Below are 24935 nucleotides of genomic sequence, written 5' to 3' on the forward strand. Positions count from 1 at the left end.
GAGACTTGACTTGGGGTGGCAAACACACAATACAATATATGGATGATGTATTATAGAATTATACCCCTGAAACTTATATAATTTGCCCTAGCTTGTTTGGCTCAGTGGATATAATGTTGGTCTACAGACCTAAAGGTCCTGGGTTTGATTCTGGTCAAGGGCATGTACCTTGGTTGCAGGTTCCTCCTGGGCTCAAGCCCTGGTCGGGGTGCAGGACAGTAGGGGTGGAAGCCATGCAAGGTAGGTGCAGGAGGCAACCAAACTATGTGTTTCTCTCACATCGATATTTCTGTCTTTCCCTCTCTCTTCTACTCTCCCTACAAATCAATGGAAAAATATTCTTGAATGAGGATTAACAACCAAAAAAAAACATATAATTTTATTAAACAATAGCACCCCAATACATTCAATTACAACATTAAATATGATGAAAAATAAGTTTGATTTTTGTCAAGTCTGTCTGCATATTCTCTGTAAAAATTCATCATACTATTTTAATTAATGGGAAGAAAGCAACTATTTCCAGGGTTTTCTCCACAGTATATAATTTTGACTTAAAGTAACAGGATTATTACTCCCCTTTCCAGATATTCTTAGTTATGTCCCATGTAGTTAGGATAGTATGACACCCTTCACAAATGACACAGTTCCAGGTGTTTCCATGTTGGCTTGGTAGTTGCCCAGGGCACAGTTAGGATGACACTAATACATCAGAGGTTCTTCCTGTGCTTCGGAATGTGCTTGAAATGAGAGCCATAAAATTATTAGGGACCCCGGCTGGCATGGCTCAGTGGTTGAGCATTGACCTATGACCCAGGAGGTCAGGGTTCAATTCCCAGTCAGAGCACATGCCCAAGTTGTGGGCTCGATTCCCAGAGTGGGGCATGCAGGAGGCAGCCAATCCATGATTCTCTCTCATCATGGATGTTTCTATCTCTCTCTCCCTCTCCCTTCCTGTCTGAAATCAATAAAAATATATTTTTAAATAATTAAAAAAATATTAGGGCAAGACTAGTTCACAGTGGGCACTGTGCAATCAATGGGGACTGATGAGCAGCTCCCTCCAACCTGCCAGGCCTTCGTTCCACCTCAGCACCTGAGCTGTCAGGGCGTGGGGTGCATGCGCCATCATGTGGCCAGGAAGGAGGATAGACCACATTTGACTATTCCAGGAATTCTCTTCCAGGATGTGTTTGAGTCCTGCTCAGCCTTGTCCAGGGATGGTGCATAGACTGCATTAAAATTTTTTTTAAAAAAAATTCATCATACTATTTATATATATATATATATATATATATATATATATATATATATATATATATAAAAATATATATTGAAATATATATATATTTCAGAGAGGAGGAACAGGGAGAGAGAGATAGAAACATCCATGATGAGAGAGAATCACTGGTTGGCTGCCTCCTGCACACCCCCCACTGGGGATAGAACCCAAAACTCGGGCATGTGCCCTTGACCTGAATCAAACCTGGGACCCCTTGGTCTGCAGGCCTATGCTCTATTCACTGAGCCCAAACGGCCAGGGCCATAGACTACATTTTTGACCTTCATGCTGTCCTGTCTCATGATATAATGTTTTGTCAACAGCCTCAAATGGGTCTTAGAGTCAGGACTCAAGCAGTATTCCCTGGACTTTGTGAGTGAAAATTGTGTCCTGAAGGTGTATTGTAGAGCTGATTAAATTCGACCATGTGGCCCTAGCTGGTTTGGCTCAATAGATAGAGTGTCGGCCTGCAGACTGAAGGGTCCCTGGTTCAATTCCAGTCAAGGACACATGCCTGGGGTTGTGGGCTCGGTCCCTAGTGAGGGGGTGTGCAGGAGCAGCCAATCAATGATTCTCTCTCATTATTAATGTTTTTTTTCTCTCTCTCTCCCTTCCTGTCTGAAATCAATAAAAATATATTTTAAAAATAAATAAATAAATTTGACCATATGAATATAGACTTGTAGGAGCTTACACCAGACCTACAGACCATGCTTGGATAGAGTTTCTTTCCTTGACAGTTGACACATTTTAGTCTGTATGTGCTAACACTTTTAAATGAGAAAAATCTGGACCCTGAAGTGAATTTTAGTATTATAAATGTTATTTTTTAAAGGCAGGATATATTCTGCATAGGATAAAAAGAATGTAATATTTAGTTTTCAAGTTTGAATTATCCATATGTTACTACAATTTTGTATATCAGAATCTAAGTGTTACAGGTACAAAAAGCATACTGCTAGCCACATGAACAATGTTTAGCTGAATCTCTGTCACATGCAAATCAAATAAATTTTAAATCATTTTTTGCTATCACTTTATTGATATTGTATTAAATATCAAAAGCTCAGGATTGAACTAAATATTTAATCAGGTTAAATTCTGAATATGTTTCTGTTTTAATTTGTAAAAGTGTGAAAATACATCACATAGATTAACTGGTTTCTGCTCTTTTCATGTGTTTGTGGGTGGAAAAAAAATTTAGCGTTTTTTGTTTTTGTTTTTTCAACAGATAACATATTCCCTAAAAAACAAACAAACAAACCAAAACCAGCATATATGTCTCCATTATTTTCTTCTACATATAAAAGAGTATTGAACTAATTTTAAATGCTTTAGTGCTTTCTTTCGTGCTGGCTCCAGGTAGGCCATGAAACTAGATTTCAAGATCACAGATAAATGAAAAGCCCTTGGGGTATACCTGCTTAGCATTGCCAAGTTGTGGATATGTCTTCCATGATCAAAGTCCTGAAGAAACATTCTGAAAAAAATCCACACATGCACCTACCACTCAAAAAAAAAAAGAGAGAGAGAGAGAGAGATTTGGAAATGACTGGATTCTGTGACTAGAAATGAAGTATATTTCTCTCCTTGTCTCTTTCTGTCTTTCTTGCCCAACTGTAATAGGAAAGATCACCTACAAGGACGTACCCAAATGCCCTTGGTATTTTTAATCTCAAGGAAGCACTTTTAAAAATATATTTCTATTGATTTCAGAGAGGAAGGGAGAAAGTGAGAGACGGAAACATCATGATGAGAGAGAATCATTCAGCTGCCTCCTGCACGCCCCCTACTGAGGATCAAGCTCACAACCTGGGCATGTGTCCTTGACTGGAATGGAACCTGGGACCCTTTGTTCACAGGCTAATGCTCTATCCACTGAGACAAACCAGCTAGGGCTCAAAGAAGCACTTTTTATAGTATCTCTTTCCTTAGTTTCCCTATCTGCCCCTTTCCCCTTCTACACTGCAGTGCTTCTGTGCTTCCCTATCTCTAGTCTTCTCTTGCCAATTGGCTCCCCTTTACCGCCTCTTTTCCAAACTATGGAATCCTTGACTGAGAATTGGGCTCCAGGGAGAGCAAATGAAACCCCCATTGGAGGTAAGGGAAGGATGAGGTGGTGAGAGTGAATATGGGAGACCCAGAGGATGGTGACAAAAACATAATGAGCTAGTGTGGTCTACTGGATACAATATTGAGCAAAGAATCAAGATGCCTGGGCACTTTTCCTACCTCTATCATCTCCTAGTAACCCTGGACAATTCACTAAAATGATTCCTCCTCTACAAGATACAGAAGTGGATTAAATTATTTTCTTTTTTTTTATTAATCCTCACCCAAGGATATTTTTCCATTGATCTTCAGGAAGATTGGAAGAGAGAGGGAAAGACAGAGAGAAATTCATCAATTGGTTGCCTCCTGCATGAGCCCAACCAGGGTCTGGGCCAGGGAGGAGCCTGCAACCAAAGTACATGCCCTTGACCAGAATTGAACCCGGGACCCTTTGGTCTGCAGTCTCATGCTCTACCCACTGAGCAAAACTGGCTAGGTCAGATTAATTTATTTTAAAAGCCCCATCATGCTTTAAAATTGTATGGTTCAGCCCTAGCCAGTTTTGCTCAGTGGATAGAGCATCAGCCTGTAGGCTGAAAAGTCCCAGGTTTGATTCTGGTCAAGGGTACATGTCGGGGTTATGGGCTCCATCCCCAGTGTGTGTGTGTGTGTGGGAGGAGGCATGCAGGAGGCAGTCAATCAATGGTTCTGTCTCATCATTGATGTTTCTATCTCTCTCCCTCTCCCTTCCTCTCTGAAATCAATAAAAATATATTTAAAAAAAAATAAAGTTGTATGTTTCAAACTCTGTCTTCTTCTTTCTCTCTGATCTGCTACCCATCTCACACCCATGCCCACCTCCTTCCTCATTTTTCTTATTACTTTGGGTAGTCTCTTGTAACCTTTCTAGCTGAGGGAAAATCTTTTTTTGGATTCTGGATCCTAATCACAATTCTATTGATACACAAACTGGAAGAGTGTCCAGTTCTCCACTTGTTTTTTTTCACTCTGATGTTGAAAACCTTCCCATCCTCCAGCTTCTGGACTTTGGAATGAGTTTAGGAGGGACAAAAATTTAGAGTAAACAAAAATGAGGCAGGATACCTGCCATGGTTAGCACACACATTCTGGTTGTCTTTTCTACATGATGTATATTTAAGACTAGCAGGTAGCCCTAGCTGGTGTGGCTTGGTGGTTGAGCATCGGCCTGAGGACTGAAGGGTCCTGAGTTTGATTTCAGTCAAGGGCACATGCCAGGATTGCGGGTTCTGCCCCCAGTAGGGGACGTGCAGGAGGTAGTTGATCAATGATTCTCTCTCATCATGCATGTTTCTATCTCTCTCTCCCTCTCCCTTCCTCTATGAAATCAATTAGAAAAAAAAAAGACTAGCAGGTACATTAGAGAATGACCTGGGTATACATAGATCACAAATTCACATATTTTGATACAACATGCCATTATCAGATTTTGCCCCATATTCTGAGTGCTCAAATCCTCTTAGAAGTGCTGGCTGCAGATCTAAAACTTGTGCTGTTGTCATCATGTGGAAAAGAATCTTGTTTTCACTTATTCAGAAATGGAATTTATTTTGGATTACTCTCTAAGACAAATATTTGAAAGATATTTGGACAGTGTGGCAGTGATAGTAATTATGTCATCCATGAGTGGCTTGAATTCTAAAGGCATACTAGTACAAGCGCCGTAAGTTACAGTGAATTAGCAAAACATTTAACATAGAGGTCTAGAGAAGGGAAGCTCTTATGCTGCTTCATTAGGACAGGGTTTATGTAGGGAAAAATCTAGATAGATTAATCAGGAAAGCATTTTCATCTTCCTGGGCCAATGTGGTAACTATCCAATTGACTGAAGTTGCTGGGATAGGCTGTGTCCTGTTGTAGACTAATGACGAACTAGAAAACTCTGGATATTGAGTTAAAACATCTGAATTTCAGACCCAAAATGGAATGTTTTCTCACTGTGTGACTCTGGGCAAGTCACTTACCTTCTCTAATCACTGGTTCCTCCATCTGTAAATAAGGAATAGCAACATATCCCTACCTGCCTTCTCCTTCCCATCAATTAGGATGACAACATGATGGCATTCCAAGTAAAAGAATCAAAAGCCATGCTTGCCACATTCTTGGAACATAATACATATGGGTTAAATTTCATTTTCTTTCTTTTACTTAAATTTTGAATATAAAAAACCCTTACTGAATATATACTCTGTACCAGGCACTGTGCAGGAGCTGGAATATCTAGAGTTAAATCCCCCATTAACAATGGTTGGTCTCTAAGCTTTAAAACTAAAAAACTGGCAATACAAACAATCCCCAAAGAAGTATTTATTCTGAAATATTTAGGGTAATCTGTAGGCAGGCACCTATTTTGGCCATCTGGTCTACATTCCATACTTGCAATGCTGTAAGGTGAGGGTGGACACAGGGAACAATGATTCAAGAGCACTAGACAACCCCTATTGTACATGTGATGAGTCATTTGTGCATGCATGTGTTTTAGGGAGATTTGTCAATAAGGGACTCAAAGGGGGAAAAAAGATTTTTTAAAACCTCTATTAGTGAAGAAGTGTTAGGAATCACAATACTTCCTTACCCAAAACATCTACTTAACAAGTTCGTACTTTCCTTGACTAGTTTATTCCTGAGGCATTTACTTAATATAGCAGCTGTGGATAGGAATACATATTTGTCTTCACAGGTCAAAAGCAAATGTGGACTATGGTGGTAAACACAACTGAGCATTAGAAAGAGGGTTCACTCATGTGGAAAATAACTGAAGGACTCGTTCCCACTGATTCTCCTATATCTGAGACATCACAACAGAACAGGGCAGTGTCCTCTTGCCAGAATGTGGACACATTTCCTTGGCAAAATACCCACAATGGAACCTTATTAACCAATTTGCTTCAAATTATTTCCCTACCACAAAGGGAAACAGATTCAGAAAGAAATCATTTAAATTTACCTTTGCTTTTCCCAGGGTTCCCTAAGCTTCAGAGAAATGACTCACAAATAGAAATATTTGTGGGCATACTTACCTAAACCTGCATAAGAAGGTTCTTGTCTAGGCTTTTTATACTTGCTGGGGGATGGATTGCTGGAAATGTGCAGAGATGGAGTTCTTGATCATTAGATTAAAGTTTCATGGGGCAACAGACTTTTCTCATCATTTCAAGAGCAAAGTTGGACTCAGAAAGAGCATGAGGAAATGAGCTTATGAAAATCAAGTTTTCTCAGTCCCCATTCATCTCAGTACATTAGCAGCACTGGGTCCAGATTGGACATTGGATGGTTTGCTCTGGACAATTCTGGCTGTAATGTATGAATCAGGCAGAACTCATAGCTTGATTTTCACTTTCATCAGCTAGAGCTTGGCTTTGCAGAATTAATGACAGTAAAGAAACTTAGAAGAATAAAATGACCACTGGGGTGCTGAAGGTCAGCACTTCAGAGATTTCCAAATGCTTTTTGTTTTCTTTATTTGTAAAAAAATGGGAACATATGTGTATTAATTTTAAATATTTTTTTCTGGACAGATAATTAAAACTTAATGACACTGTTTGGTCACTTTATTATAATATACTCTGCAGGGCAAAAAGGAAAGTTCTCCTGGCATCAGCAGGTCCTTATTAGCACAGAAGCAAAGCATTCACCTTTATATCTAGGGTGTGAGTACCCCATGTCATCATCTTCTAGCGGTGAGTCTCCAGATCCTACAACAAAAAAGAACAGAAACTGCAGCAAGAAAAGCGACATGATAAGGATGGATATTTCAAAGCATTGCTTTGGCACAGTCCATGCAAGAGGGGCTATTATAATACAGAGCCAGGAGTGAAAGCTTCTATGGTCATTCATGAAGGGACAGGGGCCCTCTCAGAGTGAACCTGGCTGGGCTGCGCTGCCCAGAACCCATCAACATGAGCTTCAGACTGTTTGGGAATCAACATATGCCAACTGAAATTCTGGACTTGGGATAGAAAGAAAGTCAACTTCACTCTGAAGAGATGACAATATACACGAATCTCATGCCAGGGGAGACAGTAAAAGGTGTGTGACTGATACAGCCCACGGTTTCTTCATCCATCAAAGACATCCAGTAGAACTGAAAATCAGTCCCTCTTCTTTCTTTTTTTATGGTTGAGTAGTTTTTTATTTTTTAAAAATTCTTTCGGATTGGCTTATTTAGCTTAGCATAACAGCTTTTTTATCCACTCATCAGCTGATGGGCACTTAGGCCATTTCCAAATCTTACCTATTGTAAATTGTGCTGCTATGAATATAGGGATGCATATATTCTTTCTGATCGATGATTATGGTTTCTTGGGATATATTCCTAGAAGTGGGATTACTGGGTCAAATGGGAGTTCCATTTTTTTATAAATATATTTTATTGAATTTTTACAGAGAGGAATGGAGAGGGATAGAGAGTTAGAAACATTGATGAGAGAGAAACATCGATCAGCTGCCTCCTGCACACTCCCCACTGGGGATGTGCTCGCAACCAAGGTACATGCCCTTGACCAGAATCGAACCTGGGACCCTTGAGTCAACAGGCTAACGCTCTATCCACTGAGCCAAACCGGTTGGGCCCATTTTTTATTTTTTGAGGAAACTCCACACTGCTTTCCACAGTGGCTGCACCAGTCTGCATTCCCACCAGCAGTATACAAGTGTTCCCTTTCAGTCCATCTTCTGAAGTGAATTTGGGTGGAGGATAAGGAGTCAAATCAAATGTTTTAGTGACAAAATAAATACAAAACTGCGTTGGTATAAGGAAATGAGGGCTAAAATCAACAAGATGGATGTTTATTAAGAACCTCTCACCAAGACATAGGTAAAGTAAAATTTCTTTTTTTTTTTAATCCTCACTTGAGAATATTTTTTCATTGATTTTTAGGGCAAGTGAAAGAGAAAGGGAAAGACAGAGAGAAACATCAATGTGAGAGAAACATATCGATTGGTTGCTCCTTGCATGTATCCAGACCAGGGCCCAGACCGGGGAGGACCCTGCAACCAAGGTATGTGCCCTTGACTGAAACCGAAATTGGGACTCTTCGGTCTGCAGGCCGACACTCTATCCACTGAGCCAAACTGGGTAGGGCTAAAGTAGAATTTCTTGATGAGACTTGCTACCCTTGAAAAACCACAGACTCAGTGAGAAAGTCTGTATCTATACATATAAAGAGGTAATATGCAAATTAGGCTGGGACTCCGTAATGGGTCATGACCAGACAGGAGGAGGTTGCCCGTGCAGGTAAGGCCCAGAGCAAAGACAGAGACAGACACAGGGGGGCCTGCCCAAGCCATCACGGTGGCTCCGGCGGCCCAGAGTGGACACAGGCAGAGGGGCCAGGGAGGCCTGGGGTTGGCTGAGCCACTGTGCCAGCTCGGGCAGCCCCAGAGCAGACAAAGGCAGGGGGGCAGGAGGGGCCTGGGCAGAAGTCAGGCACGGGTCCTGGTCGCCTGCAGTGCCAGTCAGGCCTACAGCTGGCGCTGAACGAGTCAGGCGTGGGTCCTGGCAGCTTGCGGCGCGGGTCCGGCCTGACTCCCGCGGCGGCCCGCAGGGTGCCTCCTCGCATGATTTCAATCATGAGCTGGGCCTCTAGTTTAATTATAAAATTTTAACTCATTTGGAAGTTGGAATGGAATCATTTTTTAAATAATTAAATATGGAATTCTAGTAAGTGGTAGATCCTTAATCTTTGAAGTGGTACCAGGCCCCAAACTTCAAAAACAGTCATCTTAAATCTAGAGATAGTTCCTTCTAGACTTCCTAGTCTGGTGCTATTGAGTTAGCATCATCATGGTCACACCTTTACCTACAGGGAGGGACCTACAGCTATAGCAGACAAAGACACTCTCTAGTATAGTACAGTTATTCAAATCCCCGTACAGAATAAGTAAATGAGTAATGGTCCCTGCACCACATGTATTCTGGGTGGGAGATAGTGAGGGTGGAAATGGAAAGTGGGGAGGTGAAGAAAGCTGGGCCATGGCCATTTGACAAAGACACCCCGCCCCCCACAACTAGAGAAGCCTGGTTATATGTTCTGCTTTGCCCCAGGGTTCTTCACCTGCTTTCTGACCACTCAGACAGATACAAGCTCTGGCTGGTTTGGCTCAGTGGATAGAGCATTGGCCTGCAGACTGAAGGGTACCAGGTTCAATTTGGGTTATGGGCACATGCCAGGGTTGCGGGTTTGATCCCCAGTAGAGGGCATGCAGGAGGCAGCCGATCCATGATTCTCTCTCAATCATGGATGTTTCTATCTCTCTCTCCCTCTCCCTTCTCTCTGAAATCAATGAAAATATATTTTAAAAGGTATATTACTTTCATAATGGTAAATAAACTTTATTATGCGTACAATTCAAAGAAGTTTAGTTTCCAAAATACATTTTAAATATATTAGAAATGCCAAAGACTCTATTATTCCTCCCCTTCCACCCTGCCCCCTTTTCTTTCCATATTCAGAGTTGAACTGGAATTCCTCTAAAAATTATTGGATTCTCCAATTCCATATGGGAGATCTGTCTCATATTAATGATAGGGGGATTTATAATGTGATAGAGCATCTGAATTAATCTGAAAAATAATCATATTATTTTGAATCTTAGAACACATATACTTATGTGAATAGGGATTTAAGTTTCTTATATGTGAATAGGGGGTTAAGCTTTTCTTAAGTTTCCTTTTGAAGGTCTGTGCAAAGCAATTGAGGAGGTGACTCCGCTGTGAATTCTTCAAGCAGAACTGATAAGCAGGGTCAGACCAACCCACCAGGAGTCAAAACATCATTTTATCAACATCATCTCATCAACATTACCTCATTACCTGATGACTAAGGACAATAGCTGACGAAGGTAGACCCCCAGGGATGCACGTAGCTGAATTCCATTCCCAGCCTCACCTTAGCCCCTTCCCCTTTATAATCCTGTCCCCTGCACCTTGCTGTAAGACAGGATTTGAATGCTTGTAAGCACCCTGTTTTCTTGGTTGTCAGGCCTCAGTAAACGCCTTATATGATTCAACCCTGCCTTCGTTATTGGACACAGTGACAGGCAACCCAAGCCCATCCGGGGGTTTCTCGGTAACATTAAGAGCAGTTCTCTCTTCCTTCAGGTCTTTTTAGCCTCCTTAGGCAGTAAGAAGCTCTGCACTTATTCCCGGCTCTAAGCAAAGAAGACAACCGTCACAAGCTTCTGAGATGGAGTTTAAAGCACAGGATGTTTCTTAGGGATCAATACCTGTGAACTGGATAAGATGCAAGCAGGTCTAGACAGAAGGAAAAGTTGAGCTCTGATGTCGGCCCAAAGACAGCCTCTCCTGTTGGGCTGAAATGGCTTGACCTTTAAGTCCCTACCTCAATCAGCCATTGGATATGGCCCACATTGGGAAGGAGGGGATATTGGAAGAAGCACTCCCAACAGCTGAAGCAATCTCTGAAGGGGTTGAAAGCAGATAGTCTGCAATTGAGCCAATCAGTTTTTTTCTTAAAGGAAGATCTGGTCAGTACATCGCCATATACTATACTCACTCTTTGAGAAATAACTTGAGATGACTACACTCCTGAGAGGGGACTCTCCATGCAGAATGGGAGGGACTGTGACCAACTGGAGAGACAGGGGTACCTGGGGTGCACAGCCCAACGTTACTGGTACATCAGCATTCTAAGACACATTCATCACAAATTCTTTATTATGGTGAAAATTAAAGTCTGATAATAGGAAAGTGAGCAAACAAATGATATTAACAAGTTATTTTATAGCCACTAGTCAAGTTTAGAATGGGAAATGTATATGAAGCACAGCTAGTCAAAAAAGCAGATACTGCAAACTATATAGATGATGAAGTATGAAACAGAATATATATATGTATATATACATTTATACTTGTCAAACTTGGAATATAAGATGCGACTGATGATACCTGCTTTGGAAGCTATTGTGTACGGTTGAATGCCTGAAGCTATAGCAGCCATTTTGCAACCATGATGTCTCAAGATTAAAATTTTCCAGCTGAGACCTGACCTGTTGCTCAGTGGTTAGAGCATCGGCCAGCACACCCAAGTGTCATGTATTCAATTCCTGGTCAAGGGCACCTACCTCAGTTGTAGGCTCGATCCCTGGCCCAGGTTGGGGCACGTGTTGGAGGCAACCAGTTGATGTGTCTCTTACATAGATTTCCTGCCCCCCTCTCTCCCCGCTTCCACTCTATCTAAAAAAAGCAATGGATAAAAATATCTACCAGTGAGAATTTAAAAAAAATATTTTCAGCTGAGGATGGCAGAGTGTAAGGACAAAAAGGACCTGGGGTCCGTGATGACCTTATTAGGATAATAAATCAATCTTAGACACTTCTTTGTTAGACCAACAATTAATGTCCTTTCAATTTACTCCCTATTATTGATAGGAAATAAAAGTAAAAAGAAAATAAATGGACATTATCCAGCTCTCTAAACTTCCAGTGTATATTCAATCTAAACCCATACAACAACTTCTATAAAAAATGATGACCAGCCCTAGCCAGTTTGGCTCAGTGGATGGAGCATCGACCTGCGGACCAAATGGCCCAGGGTTTGATTCTGGTCAAGGGCACATGCCCAGGTTGCAGGCTCCTCCATGGCCCAGGCCCTGGTTAGGACTCATGCAGGAAGCAACCAATCAGTGTGTTTCTCTCACATCAATGTTTCTCTCTGTCTTTCCCTCTCCCACTCTCTCTAAAAATCAATGGAAAAATATCCTCAGGTGAGGAAAAAAAATCCTATATAATAAAAGGCTAATATGCAAATCGACCGAATGGCAAAATGACAAGTCACTATGATGCGCACTGACCACCAGGGGGCAGATACTCAATGCAGGAGCTGTCCCCTGGTGAGTGCAGCGGCCGTGGCAGGAGCCTCTCCCACCTCCGCAGCAGCATTAAGGATGTCCAACTGCAGTGGGGAGCAGGCCTAAGTCATCCGTCAGAATCCCCCGAGGGCACTCAGATTGTGAAAGTGCGCAGGCCAGGCTGAAGGATCCCGCCCCCCACCACCAAGTGCACGAATTTCATGCACCAGGCCTCTAGTAAATAAATAAATAAAGTTAAAAAAAATAATGATGACCAGTCTACAAAATGGACATCCTGAAGAATATGATATTAAAGACTGGCAACTTATTTTCAGCAGATTGTACTTACTAAAACTTTCTAAAGCCACACAGGAAATTCATACGTATTAGGGAAAGATTTTCCATAGGGTTAAAAAAAAGGAAAGATAAATCAGGGGGTGGGGGATCCTGACAAACCTTTGTTTACATAAGGCTATCCCTTTAGCATTCTGGTTAACTGAGGTTTTATTATGACAACCATAAAATGCTCATATGGTTTGCATTACCACTATTTGGAAAGAATGCTTCAGTGGCTCTTCCAAACAAACACACATTCCACATTGGCTCAAAAATTAGAAGCTCCATGCCATGTAGGATTCTGTTCCTCAGCCATACCTGGAGCCAATTCCATTTATAATTGCACTCTCCTTACAGAAACTTCATCTAATTCAACTGATTTTCAAAGAAAGAGCCACTGCCGCCCTAGCCAGTTTTGCTCAGTGGATAGAGCATCAGCTTGTGAACCGAAGGGTCCTGGGTTCAGTTCTGGTCAAGGGCAAGTATCTTGGTTGCAGGCTCCTCCCTGGCTTGGACCCTGGTTGGGGCTCGTGCAGGAAGCAACCAATCGCTGTGTCTCTCTCACATTGATATTTCTCTCTGTCTTTCCATCTCTCTTTCACTCTCTCTAAAAATCAATGGAGCCCAGCTGGAGTGGCTCAGTGGTTGAGCATTGACCTATGAACCAGGAGGTCCCAGGTTCGATTCCTGGTCAGGGCACATGTCTGGATTGCAGGCTCGATCCCCAGTAGGGGATGTGCAGGAGGCAGCCGATCAATGATCCGCTCTCATCATTGATGTTTCTATCTCTCTTTCCCTCTCCTTTCCTTTCTAAAATCAATAAAAATATATATTTAAAAAATGGAGAAACCAAGATGGCGGCATAGGTTAACGCCGGAGTTTGCTGCCTCTAACAACCACTTCAAAAATACAACTAAAAGACGGAACGGACATCATCCAGAACCACAGGAAGGCTGGCTGAATGGAAGTTCTACAACTAGGAGGAACCGAGAATGAGAGGAGGCGCAGTGCTGAAGTAAAATACTAAGGTGCGGAGTGCGCGCGGCGCGGGCTGGTGGCTGAGGGCGCGGTTGTCTGTTTCAATCCGGAGGGAGCCTCAGACTCAGAGCTCCAGATCCGGGCGAGTCTCTAGGGACCCAGACTCAAACGGAAGAAGCAGGACTGTCTGGCTACGGTCCCTCCGAGGTTTGCAGCTGTTGCTGGGGCAGAGAGGCAGAGCCCCTGGGGACGGACTGAGAGCAGCCATAACTGCTCCCTCCTCCGCCCTGTTGATCCCGTGGGACCCGCCCCGCCCAAGCCCTGCACAGAGCCATTTGCCGGATAGCCTCAGGCAAAGGCTAGATTAGCACAGCCAGTCGGCCTGGAGGTCAAATCCCTCTAGTATTAACTATAACAATCAAGGCTTAACTACAACAAGACTGCTCACAAAGAACACTAGAGGGTGTACCAAGAAAGCGTAAAAAATGCGGAGACAAAGAAACAGGACAAAACTATCAAGGGAGGACATTGAGTTCAGAACCACACTTTTGAGGTCTCTCAAGAGGCTTCTAGAGTCTGTCGATAAACTTGATGAGTTTACAGGAAATCTAATGAGACCCTCGATAGTGTGATAAAGGTCCATCTAGAAAGTAAGCATACACTGACTGAAATAAAGAATATTATACAGACTCCCAACAGCAAACCAGAGGAGCGCAAGAATCAAGTCAAAGATTTGAAATGCGAAGAAGAGAGAAACACCCAACTGGAAAAGCAAAATGAAAAAAGAACCCAAAAATACGAAGATAGTGTAAGGAGCCTCTGGGACAGCTTCAAATGTACCAACATCAGAATTATAGGGGTACCAGAAGATGAGAGAGAGCAAGATATTAAAAACCTATTTGAAGAAATAATGACAGAAAACTTCCCCCACCTGGTGAAAGAAATAGACTTCCAAGTCCAGGAAGCGCAGAGAACCCCAAACAAAAGGAATCCAAAGAGGACCACACCAAGACACATCATAATTAAAATGCCAAGAGCAAAAGACAAAGAGAGAATCTTAAAAGCAGCAAGAGAAAGAAACTCAGTTACCTACAAGGGAATACCCATACGACTGTCAGCTGATTTCTCAACAGAAACTTTGCAGGCCAGAAGGGAGTGGCAAGAAATATTCAAAGTGATGAATAACAAGAACCTACAACCAAGATTACTTTATCCAGCAAAGCTATCATTCAGAATTGAAGGCCAGATAAAGAGCTTCACAGATAAGGAAAAGCTAAAGGAGTTCATCACCACCAAACCAGTATTATATGAAATGCTGAAAGGTATCCTTTAAGAAGAGGAAGAAGAAGAAAAAGGTAAAGATACAAATTATGAACAACAAATATGCATCTATCAACAAATGAATCTAAGAATCAAGTGAATAAATAATCTGATGTACAGAATGAACTGGTGATTATAATAGAATCAGGGACATAGAAAGGGAATGGACTGACTATTCTTGGGGGAAAAAGGGGTGTGGGAGATGCGGGAAGAGACTGGACAAAAATCGTGCACCTATGGATGAACACAGTGGGTGGGGAGTGAGGGCGGATGGTGGGGTGGGAGCTGGAAGGAGGGGAGTTATGGGGGGAAAAAAGAGGAACAAATGTAATAATCTGAACAATAAAGATTTAATTAAAAAAATAAAAAAATAAAAAATAATAAAAATAAATAATAATTAATGGAAAATATCCTCCGGTGAGGATTAAAGAAAGAGCCATTCTTTTTTCTCCAAAGTTCAAAAAAGGGGTCTTTCTGGCCTACTTAAACCTACCCTTCCATTCTGACTGGCCAGGTAAATAACAACATTGAGACACCAAACTTTACTCTTAAGAAATATCCTATATAATAAAAGCCTAATATGCTAAGTGTTGGGTTGTCTGGCTGGCCGTTCAACCAATCAAAGTGTAATAAGCTAATGATATGCTAAGGCCACTTAACTGCTCTCTATGATGTGCACTGACCACCGGGCGGGGGGGGGGGGGCGGCCAGACGCTCAATGTCATTCTAATAGATATAATAGACTAGAGGCCCAGTGCACGAAATTCCTGCACTCAGGGCCATCTCTCAGCCTGGCCTGCGCTCTCTTGCAGTCCAGGAGCGGTGGTGGGAGTCTCTCACTGTGAAGTGTGTGTATATGGAGGGGGAACGTAGCATTGGAGACTGATGAAAACTGTCACCAATTTGCTAAAACTATATATTTCTTTATTGATTTTTTTCTTTATTGATTATTTTATTTTATTTTATTTTTATTTCTTAAATTATTACAAAGAGTATTACAAATGTCTCCTTTTTTCTCCCCCTTGACATTCTCCCGGCTTCCCCCACCCTCCAGTGTCTTCTGTCCATTAGTTATTCTCATATGCATGCATATAAGTCTTTCGGTTGATCTCCTACTCGCCCCAACCCTCCCCAGGGTTCCCACTGTAGTTTGACATTCTGCTCAATGCTGCTCTGCCTCTGTATCCATTTTTGTTCATCAGTCTATAATGTCTCTTATTATCCATAAATGATTGAGTTCATGTGGTATTTTTCTCAGCTTCCCAGGGGCCGTCTCAGTCTCACAGGGGCCATCTCAGCCTCACAGGGGCCTTCCCCCCTCACAGGGGCCGTCCCAGCCTCACGGGGGCCGTTTCAGCCTCACGGGGGCTGTCCCAGCATCACAGGGGCTGTTTCAACCTCACTGGGGCCGTTTCGACCCCCCCAGGGCCGTCTTGACCTCACCGGGGCCATCTCAACCTCAACGGGGACGTCTCAGCTTCACTGGGGCCATCTCAGCCTCACATGGGCCGTCTGAACCTCACATGGGCCGTTTCAACCTCACTGGGGCCCCTGGGGTACACAGCCATTGGATTGATAAAATGATGTTTTAACTCCTGGTGGGTTGGTCTAGACAGAAGGAAAAGTTGAGCTCTGATGTCGGCCCAAAGACAGCCTCTCCTGTTGGGCTGAAATGGCTTGACCTTTAAGTCCCTACCTCAATCAGCCATTGGATATGGCCCACATTGGGAAGGAGGGGATATTGGAAGAAGCACTCCCAACAGCTGAAGTGATCTCTGAAGGGGTTGAAAGCAGGGCCATTTCAACCTCACTGGGACCGTTTCAACCACACCAGGACCTTCTCGGCCTCACCGGGGCCATCTCGACCTCACTGGTGCTGTCTCGACCTCACAGGGGCTGTCTTTATTGATTTTGACACATTATTTAAAAGGACAGATTTACTGGGTCTGTGATATATATACCGTATATTTTTTCACTTTTTTTCTTTACTGATTAAGGTATTACATATATGTCCTTATCCCCCCATTGCCTGCCACCCTACTCCCATTGTGCTACATATTTTTAAAATATATATTTATTGATTTCAGAGAGGAAGGGAGAGGGAGAGAAACATCAATTATGAGAGAGAATCATTGATCGGCTGCCTCCTGCATGCCCTCCACTGGGGTTCGAGCCCACAACCCCGGCATGTGCCTTGACTGGAATCAACCCGGGACCCTTCAGACTGCAGGCCAACACTCTACCCACTGAGCCAAACTGGCTAGGGATGTTCACATTTTTGAATTAGCATTTATCTTATGCTGCTTTGGATTTTCAGAAGTCATTTCAGATGTGTGTTGGTTCTGTATCCCCAAATAGACACCAAACTACTCAGGGACAATGGTTGGCTTTTGTTTCCACTCACTGCCCTTCAAAACTTTAGTCTATACACTACTGATGTGCTCGAACAGTTCCACCAGTGTCCAAATGAGACACCCACCTCCCTTCATGAAGGTTGTACTTACAGAAACAGATACTATATTTATGATTTTAAAAAGCTGCCCAAATAAAGCTGCAACTGGTACATAGTTCTTGGCAGGAAACCAGTGGTATAATTTACAAAATCCTGGCCCATTATGGCAAGACTAAGAATAGCAAGATTTATGAAAGAATAAAATTGCAGCAAGTGTGCACTGAAAATGATAGGCAAAAAGCCTTTAATTGCACGGCTGTAGAATGATATTTTAATACAGCAAGTTAAATGGCAGAAAGTGAAAAGAGACTGTGAGAAAAGACACTTCCAGAAAACAGTCCTTAAATGAACATCCTAGAATTATCTGTGACAGGCTACAGCCTACTCAGCTGAAACTTGAGGCTTCATCCTTCTGGAACATTCTCTGATTCCCTGACAGAGGATAGCACATCAGCATCCAAGGAAGAAAACTTAGATTTCACTTGAAGCCTTTCATGGACAATTTATTTGGCCAATTTTGCCTGTGATTGGAGGCAGAATGGTTGTTGTTTTCTGAGTAGCTTATCACTTTGATTTTGAAAGCATCTATTTTCTGTTATTATTACTTTCCCTGGAAGAATCAAGTTCTGGGGGGAAAAGAAGGTGAAACAGAACTTATGGCAATTTTGATATTCAAAATGACAAAACCTGTTGGGAGAGGATAAACCCTACTACACAATGCTTAGTGCTGCCCCTTTCTAGGTTTGATGGACATCTACTGTGTTCTAAATAAAATAGGACCCCTCCTTTTGGGGGACACTTCCCCTGCCACCCATGTGGTTCTAGTAGAGCGGCTTTATCCTATCCCCTGACCAGAGGATTTTTCTCTGGTGATAAAATGAAGAAGCTGTGAGTCCTATAGTTAAAAAGGACAAAGGTTAAATCTCATAGAGAATACTAATCCAAGAGAATGAAATCGCCAGAGAAAACAACAGAGAAAAAGGGAGAGAAAGAGAGACCCCACAGTATTTGAGCCCTTGGTTCCAGCATTCCTTGGACCTACCAGTATATCTCTGTCCTTACATAAAACAATAAAATTTCCCTTTTGCCAAAGCAAGCTCAAGATGGTTTTCTGTCACTTGCCATCAAGAAGTCTGATGAGCAGTTGGACATCAATTAACATCTGAATGAAGTGAATTAGCAAAACATATGGTGTGGCATCTGGTTTGGGTTTAGAAAAAAATCAGTCTTGGCATATCATCTCCAATTTCTTATTTCAAAACAATACTGTAGTTCATCTTTAAAACACATTAGTGTGCTCTTCAACAAATTTAGTAGGACTAACTTTATTCTTAATAAAATATATTAGATACGAATGGGGGAAAAGTAGTTATATAACACGCTGTACCTAATAAAGGGTTATGAAACTTTTATTTTGGTGATATATGTATATTTTGTATGTACATTTTTCATTGATTCCAAAAAGCACTTTTTTTTTACATTTCCATTTCTCTGAACTTACGGTGACTTTTACAATGAATGGAATGAAGTAATTCAATTGGCATCAGTTTTTTCTATTTTAGTGATATCTCTGACAACCAATGGAATCTTAGATTTGATGACATACTTGTGTGCATGTATGTGTGTTCTGGATTGTGATGTAAAATATCCGTTTGAGTCCCAAGCAGCGCGATTGCGCTGCTGAGATTTTATGTCGAGAAAACATACGATTCGTTTGAGTCCCAGGGGGTATTGAAAAAACACTGTCGAAGAATCCCAAACAGCGCAACCGCGCTTTCTCTAAATGAGTACGAAAAGACCCAAACAGCGTGATAGCGCTTGTTTTATTTTATGTCAAGAAATACCAAGCAGCGCGATCGCATGCTTGGGACTCAAACGGATATAAAGAGCAATCTTTGCTATACATATCGATGAAGGCATTTATCCACTCTCATATTTACAGAATGCATTAACACAACCAATTATACAAAGGTTTCTCAAATGGCTTCCTTCTCATTGTGAAAAACCCCTGATCTTTACAGGGAAGCTTCAAGTAGCCAAGTAGGCAAATGGGGTAATATATTTGATCAATAGACTTCTAGTGTTATTGAACAAATACCACATGCAGGCCCCTGCCCAAAGAGAGGCCCAAGTAGGTTTGTAACACTGCTAGGATTTCAAGGCACTATTGGCAGGGGATTCTGAGTGCCTTTTACTTACAGAAGGCAGTGCCCTATGGCAGTGCCCCATAGAATACTATATGACAATAAAAAAGAAAGAACTCTTACCATTTGCAACAGCATGGCTGGACCTGGAGACTATTATGCTGAGTGAGATAAGCCAGTCAGAGAAAGATTAATATCACATGATCTCACTCATATGTGGAATCTAATGAACCAAATAAACTGATGATCAAAAATAGACCCAGAGTCATAGAAGCATGAACAGACTGTTGAACCTCAGAGGGAAGGCAGGGAAGGGTGGTGGGAAGAGATCAACCAATGAACTTGTATGCATATATGTATGACCCATGGACACAGACAATGGGGTGGTGAGGGCCTGGGGGGACTGGAGTAGCTGGAAGAGGTTAATGGAGGAAAAAGGAGGACCTATGTAATGCTTTCAACAATAAACATTAAAAGAAAAAGTAAATAAATAAAAGAAAAAAATGAATTTGTAAATCATATGTTTGTAACACAAACTTGGCTTTCCCTGGGAAACTATATATATATATATATATATATATATATATATATATATATGCCTAAGCGACCAGAACAACCGGTCACTATGATGCACACTGACCACCATGGGACAGGCACTCAATGCAGGAGCTGCCCCCTGGTGGTCAGTGCACTCCCACAGCCAACCTCCTGCGGTTCCACCCCCTGGCCCCTGGGCTGGGATGGCCAACCGGGGGTGAGTGGCGGTGGACATAGCCCCTTTCCAAGGGGGGCCAAGGGCCAGCTCCCTCTCAAGGCTGGCAGCCAAACTCCCATGTCCTATCCCTCCCCCAGCTGGCAGCCTCCAATAAGCCTGCTGCCTGCCCTCCGTGGTGGCGGTGCAGCGGTGAGGGAAGGGGGAGGGTGGAGGTGGGGAACTATGCAGTGGCGGAGCGCCAACAATGGCCACATCAGCATCCAGCATCCATTCCTTCCGCACCCAGCCCGGCGACCATCTCCTCCTCTCTGGCCTGGCCCTGGTCGGCCTGGCCCTGATCAGTCGGCCCCCATCTCTGGCCAGGCCTAGGGACCCCACCTGTGCACAAATGTAGTGCACCAGGCCTCTAGTATTATAAATGATGATCACATCCCCTGAAGAGTCCACAAAAGCTTTTTTAAGTCATAATGTAGTCAAACTCTAGATGTGCTTGGGGTGTGTGTGTGTGACTCAATGCCCACTAAAAGGAGATGATGTTTTCCCCTCTCCAGAGTCTGCTACATCCCAGATCTGCTGTTTACCACCCCTGTCCTGGAACACAGCATTCAGTCTCATTCTATTCCTGTTACAATCATCCTGCTAGTTGGCAGTCTTGATCTGCTGACCTAGAGTCTAACAAATATACTAATACACATTTGGATATCTATGTGTGTGTTCTGGTTTTCCTTATCGAGAGACCTCTGGTCCAAGAATTCAAAGCTCAGAAGTGCCAGATGCAAGCACATATGACCATTTTTATGTCTTGGCTGCTCTCAAGGATGTTGAAACTTGTCAAGATGAGCCTATAGGCATGTTGTCCCCTTCCAACCCCCTTGCCAGAGAAGGGCCTATTGTGACACATTCCCTTGGCCCTTCCTTCAGCACCTCAAGTCATCAGTAAGCCCCAGGTTCAAGGCAAGACTGTTTGCAGGGAGGGAACTGGTGGATCTGGTCAAGTCTCCAATTGCAGGAAAAAGGCCAATTCTCAGAAACCATGGGCCAAGGAAGAAGAAAGTATAAACCTTTAAGGAAAGTATAAATTTTGCCAAAGACATGTCTTTCTGAGCAATTTCCCAGCACTCTGGTGCATAGATACAAATCCAGAATGAGAAGGAAGCAGCCCAATAAAAGGTAAGTAAAATGAAGTAGCAGTGATTTCTCCAACCTTTCATTACATGGGATCAGCTCTGTACAGTGCCACCTCAGTCGGCCTTATTGGCTAAAACAGACACCAGTGAGTCCTAATGCAGGTGTTTGCAGCTTGTGAAGGGGAAGGAGGACCTACTATATAGTGAACAGACATTACCCCAGGCATTCCCTTGGGTGATTTACATTAAGTATTTAAGCAATGTATTCACATTAATAAAGCCTAACTAAAAGAAAGAAAAAATGCAAACACATTACTTTGCATCTCCTTACAAAAGTTGTCAGTAGTTGCTTTGCTGGTATTAGTTTTTTTAAAATATATTTTTATTGATTTCAGAGAGGAAGGGAGAGAGAGATAGAAACATCAATGATGAGAGAGAATCATGGATCAGCTGCCTCCTGCATGCCCTCCACTGGGGATGGAGCCCGCAACCCGGGCCTGTGCCCTGACTGGGAATCAAACCGTGACTTCCTGGTTCATAGGTTGATGCTCAACCACTGAGCCACACCGGCCAGGCAGGTATTAGTTTTTGAAAGTTTTTCGAGATGTATGGTAGTCATGTCATACTCAAATTCTACACAGCAAAATCAAATTGGGTATAGGATCTTTTTCATTATTAGGGATGCGTCTGGAAAGTAAGACATGGACATTAAAGCATGAATGCTGATGTCTCCTAGAACCATCACTCTTCAATGAAATGCTGAGCAAGAAATTGCAAATGAAAAATTAAGGCAAGCAGTAAATGGGAAACATGTTAGGCAGGCTTTTCATTTCATCCCTTGGTAAATACAGCCCCAAATTTGCAAATGTTAACACTTTCTTTTTGTTGTTGTTTTGTTTTTGTTAGTCCTCACCCAAGGATATTTTTCCATTGTTTTTTAGGAAGAGTGGAAGAGAGAGAGAAACATCGATGTGTTGGTCGCCTTCTGCATGCACCTCAACCAGGGCCTGGGCTAGAGAGGAGACTGCAACCAAGGTACGTATGTGCCCTTGACCAGAATCAAACCTGGAACCCTTTGGTCTGGAGGCCGACACTCTATCCACTGAGCTAGGGCACAATTCTTTCCTTTATTGTAAAATCTTGAACAAGGGTAGCCTTCTCCACTGAGAATTTTCTAGTTTGTGAATCTGAGGAGGGCGGTTTGAGGAGGTATAAGTATTCTTCAACTCACTAAATTACCTGATTGCTCTGGTCCCATCCCATGAAATACATTTCAAAGTAACATTGGAAAGGGAACTAATTTCGAAGTCAAGCAAGCAGGACTCTATTTCAGGCAGCATGGGTGCCATTGTAGCCTAAGCATGCTCACACAAAAATCAACTAAAAGTTCCGGATAACTTTTTTTTTTTTAAATTTTGAAATCCACTTTGAGTTTGCAAGGAAGAAAGGAATACTCCAAAGCCAAAAACTTTTGCAAAATGGGAACTTGGTCAGGAGATATCGAGGTGCGTCTTTCATTCTGAGGACAATTGCCCAAAGTGAGCTTTGATATCCGTGGAACAGTTGAAGACTCATGTAAGAAGACAAATTCCAGTGATCATTCAATATTTGCAGTTTCAGAGGAGACTTTCCACCTTCTCTCAACCCTCATATAGAGCTGTTACACCAAAGATCTGCACACTCAGTATAAAGAGTGAACTAGAAATAAATGCATCCCATGTACCAGGGCTACAAAGAAAAAAAAATTTTGTCTTGTTCCTCAGCATAAAGTGGAAGATGAAAAAACCTTCCTATGAGAATTCATAACCATATTATTATTGCTATCATATTATTATTTAAAAATCTCATTAATAATAATAATTAAAACTACAGTGATACTATTTTACACCCAACCAGTCTGCCAAAAATTTAAAAATCTAACAAGATCAAGTGTTAACAAGTATGTTTAGCAGTGGAAATACACAATGGTGGCAAAAGGTTAAACTGGTGCAATGTGTTTAGTAAATAATTTCACATTATTGAACAATGTCAAAGTTATACATGAACTGTGATCCATCAATTCCACTCCTAGGTATTTATTCTAGAGAAATCCCTGCACGTTGTTCCAGGGAAATGGACAAGAATTTTCCCAATAGCACTGTTTGTATTTTTTTAATTAAATCTTTATTGTTCAGATTATTACATTAGTTACTCTTTTTTCCCACCATAACTCCCCTCCTCCCAGTTCCCACCCCACCCACCGCCCTCACTCCCCACCCACTGTCCTAATCCATAGGTGCACGATTATTGTCCAATCTCTTCCCTCACCCCCCACATCCCTTCCCCCCCGCCAAGAATAGTCAGTCCACTCCCATTCTATGTCCCTGATTCTATTACAATCACCAGTTCATACTGTTCATCAGATTATTTATTCACTTGATTTTTAGATTCACTTGTTGATAGATGTGTATTTGTTGTTCATAATTTGTATCTTTACCTTTTTCTTCTTCTTCCTCTTCTTAAAGGATACCTTTCAGCATTTCATATAATACTGGTTTGGTGGTGATGAACTCCTTTAGCTTTTTCTTATCTGTGAAGCTCTTTATCTGGCCTTCACTTCTGAATGATAGTTTTGCTGGATAAAGTAGTCTTGGTTGTAGGTTCTTGGTATTCATCACTTTGAATATTTCTTGCCACTCCCTTCTGGCCTGCAAAGTTTCTGTTGAGAAATCAGCTGACAGTCGTATGGGTACTCCCTTGTAGGTAACTGATTTTCTTTCTCTTGCTGATTTTAGGATTCTTTGTCTTTTGCTCTTGGCATTTTAATTATGATGTGTCTTGGTGTGGTCCTCTTTGGATTCCTTTTGTTTGAGGTTCTCTGCGCTTCCTGGAGTTGTAAGTCTATTTCTTTCACCAAGTAGGGGAAGTTTTCTGTCATTATTTCTTCAAATAGGTTTTCAATATCTTGCTCTCTCTCTTCTTCTGGCACCCCTATAATTCGGATGTTGGTACGCTTAAAGCTGTCCCAGAGGCTCCTTACACTATCTTCGTATTTTTGGATTCTTTTTTCATTTTGCTTTTCCGGTTGGGTGTTTTTTGCTTCTTCGTATTTCAAATCTTGGACTTGATTCTTGCGATCCTCTGGTCTGCTGTTGGGAGTCTGTATAATATTCTTTATTTCAGTCAGTGTATGCTTAATTTCTAGTTGGTTCTTTATCACAACATCGAGGGTTTCACCAGTCTTCTTGAAGATCTCACTACATTTATCGGCGGACTCACCAGTCTTCTTGAAGATCTCACTACATTTATCGGCGGTCTCACCAGTCTTCTTGAAGATCTCACTACATTTATCGGTGGTCTCACCAGTCTTCTTGAAGATCTCACTACATTTATCGGCGGCTTCTAGACAGTTCTTTAAAGACCTTAAAAGTGTTGTTTTGAACTCTATATCCAGCAGTTTGCTTTCCTCCAATTCTGTCGTTTGTGTCCTGTTTCTTTGTCTCAGCATTTTTTATGCTTCGCTGTGTCGATAGAGTGCCTTTCTGTGCTAAGTGTCCCAATTACCTGAGGTAGACACTCTTGGTGCACCCCCTTGTGGGATTTGTGCACAGTCTTGTTGTAATTAAGCCTTGATTGTTGTAGTTATCACTGGGAGGAAATGACCTCCAGGCCAATTGGCTGTGAGATCAGCTGTGTCTGC

The 24935-nt window shown here is 42.1% G+C and overlaps 1 protein-coding gene across 4 annotated transcripts in view; it reads right to left on the bottom strand.

The window, feature by feature from the left end:
- SRPX (sushi repeat containing protein, X-linked) overlaps window positions 1-24935 on the bottom strand; it is a 77148-nt gene that overhangs the window by 30522 nt on the left and 21691 nt on the right. For 3 of the 4 annotated variants that reach the window (XM_006090553.2, XM_023755368.1, XM_023755369.1), the window contains exon 2: window positions 7009-7068. The exons of the other annotated variant lie outside the window; for it this stretch is intronic. In XM_006090553.2, coding sequence (XP_006090615.1) covers window positions 7009-7068 — 60 coding nt within the window. The remainder of the gene's footprint in view (window positions 1-7008; window positions 7069-24935) is intronic. 4 annotated transcript variants of the gene reach the window in all.

Source organism: Myotis lucifugus, unplaced genomic scaffold, assembly GCF_000147115.1.
Source record: "Myotis lucifugus unplaced genomic scaffold, Myoluc2.0 scaffold_76, whole genome shotgun sequence".
NCBI classification, from domain to species: domain Eukaryota; kingdom Metazoa; phylum Chordata; class Mammalia; order Chiroptera; family Vespertilionidae; genus Myotis; species Myotis lucifugus.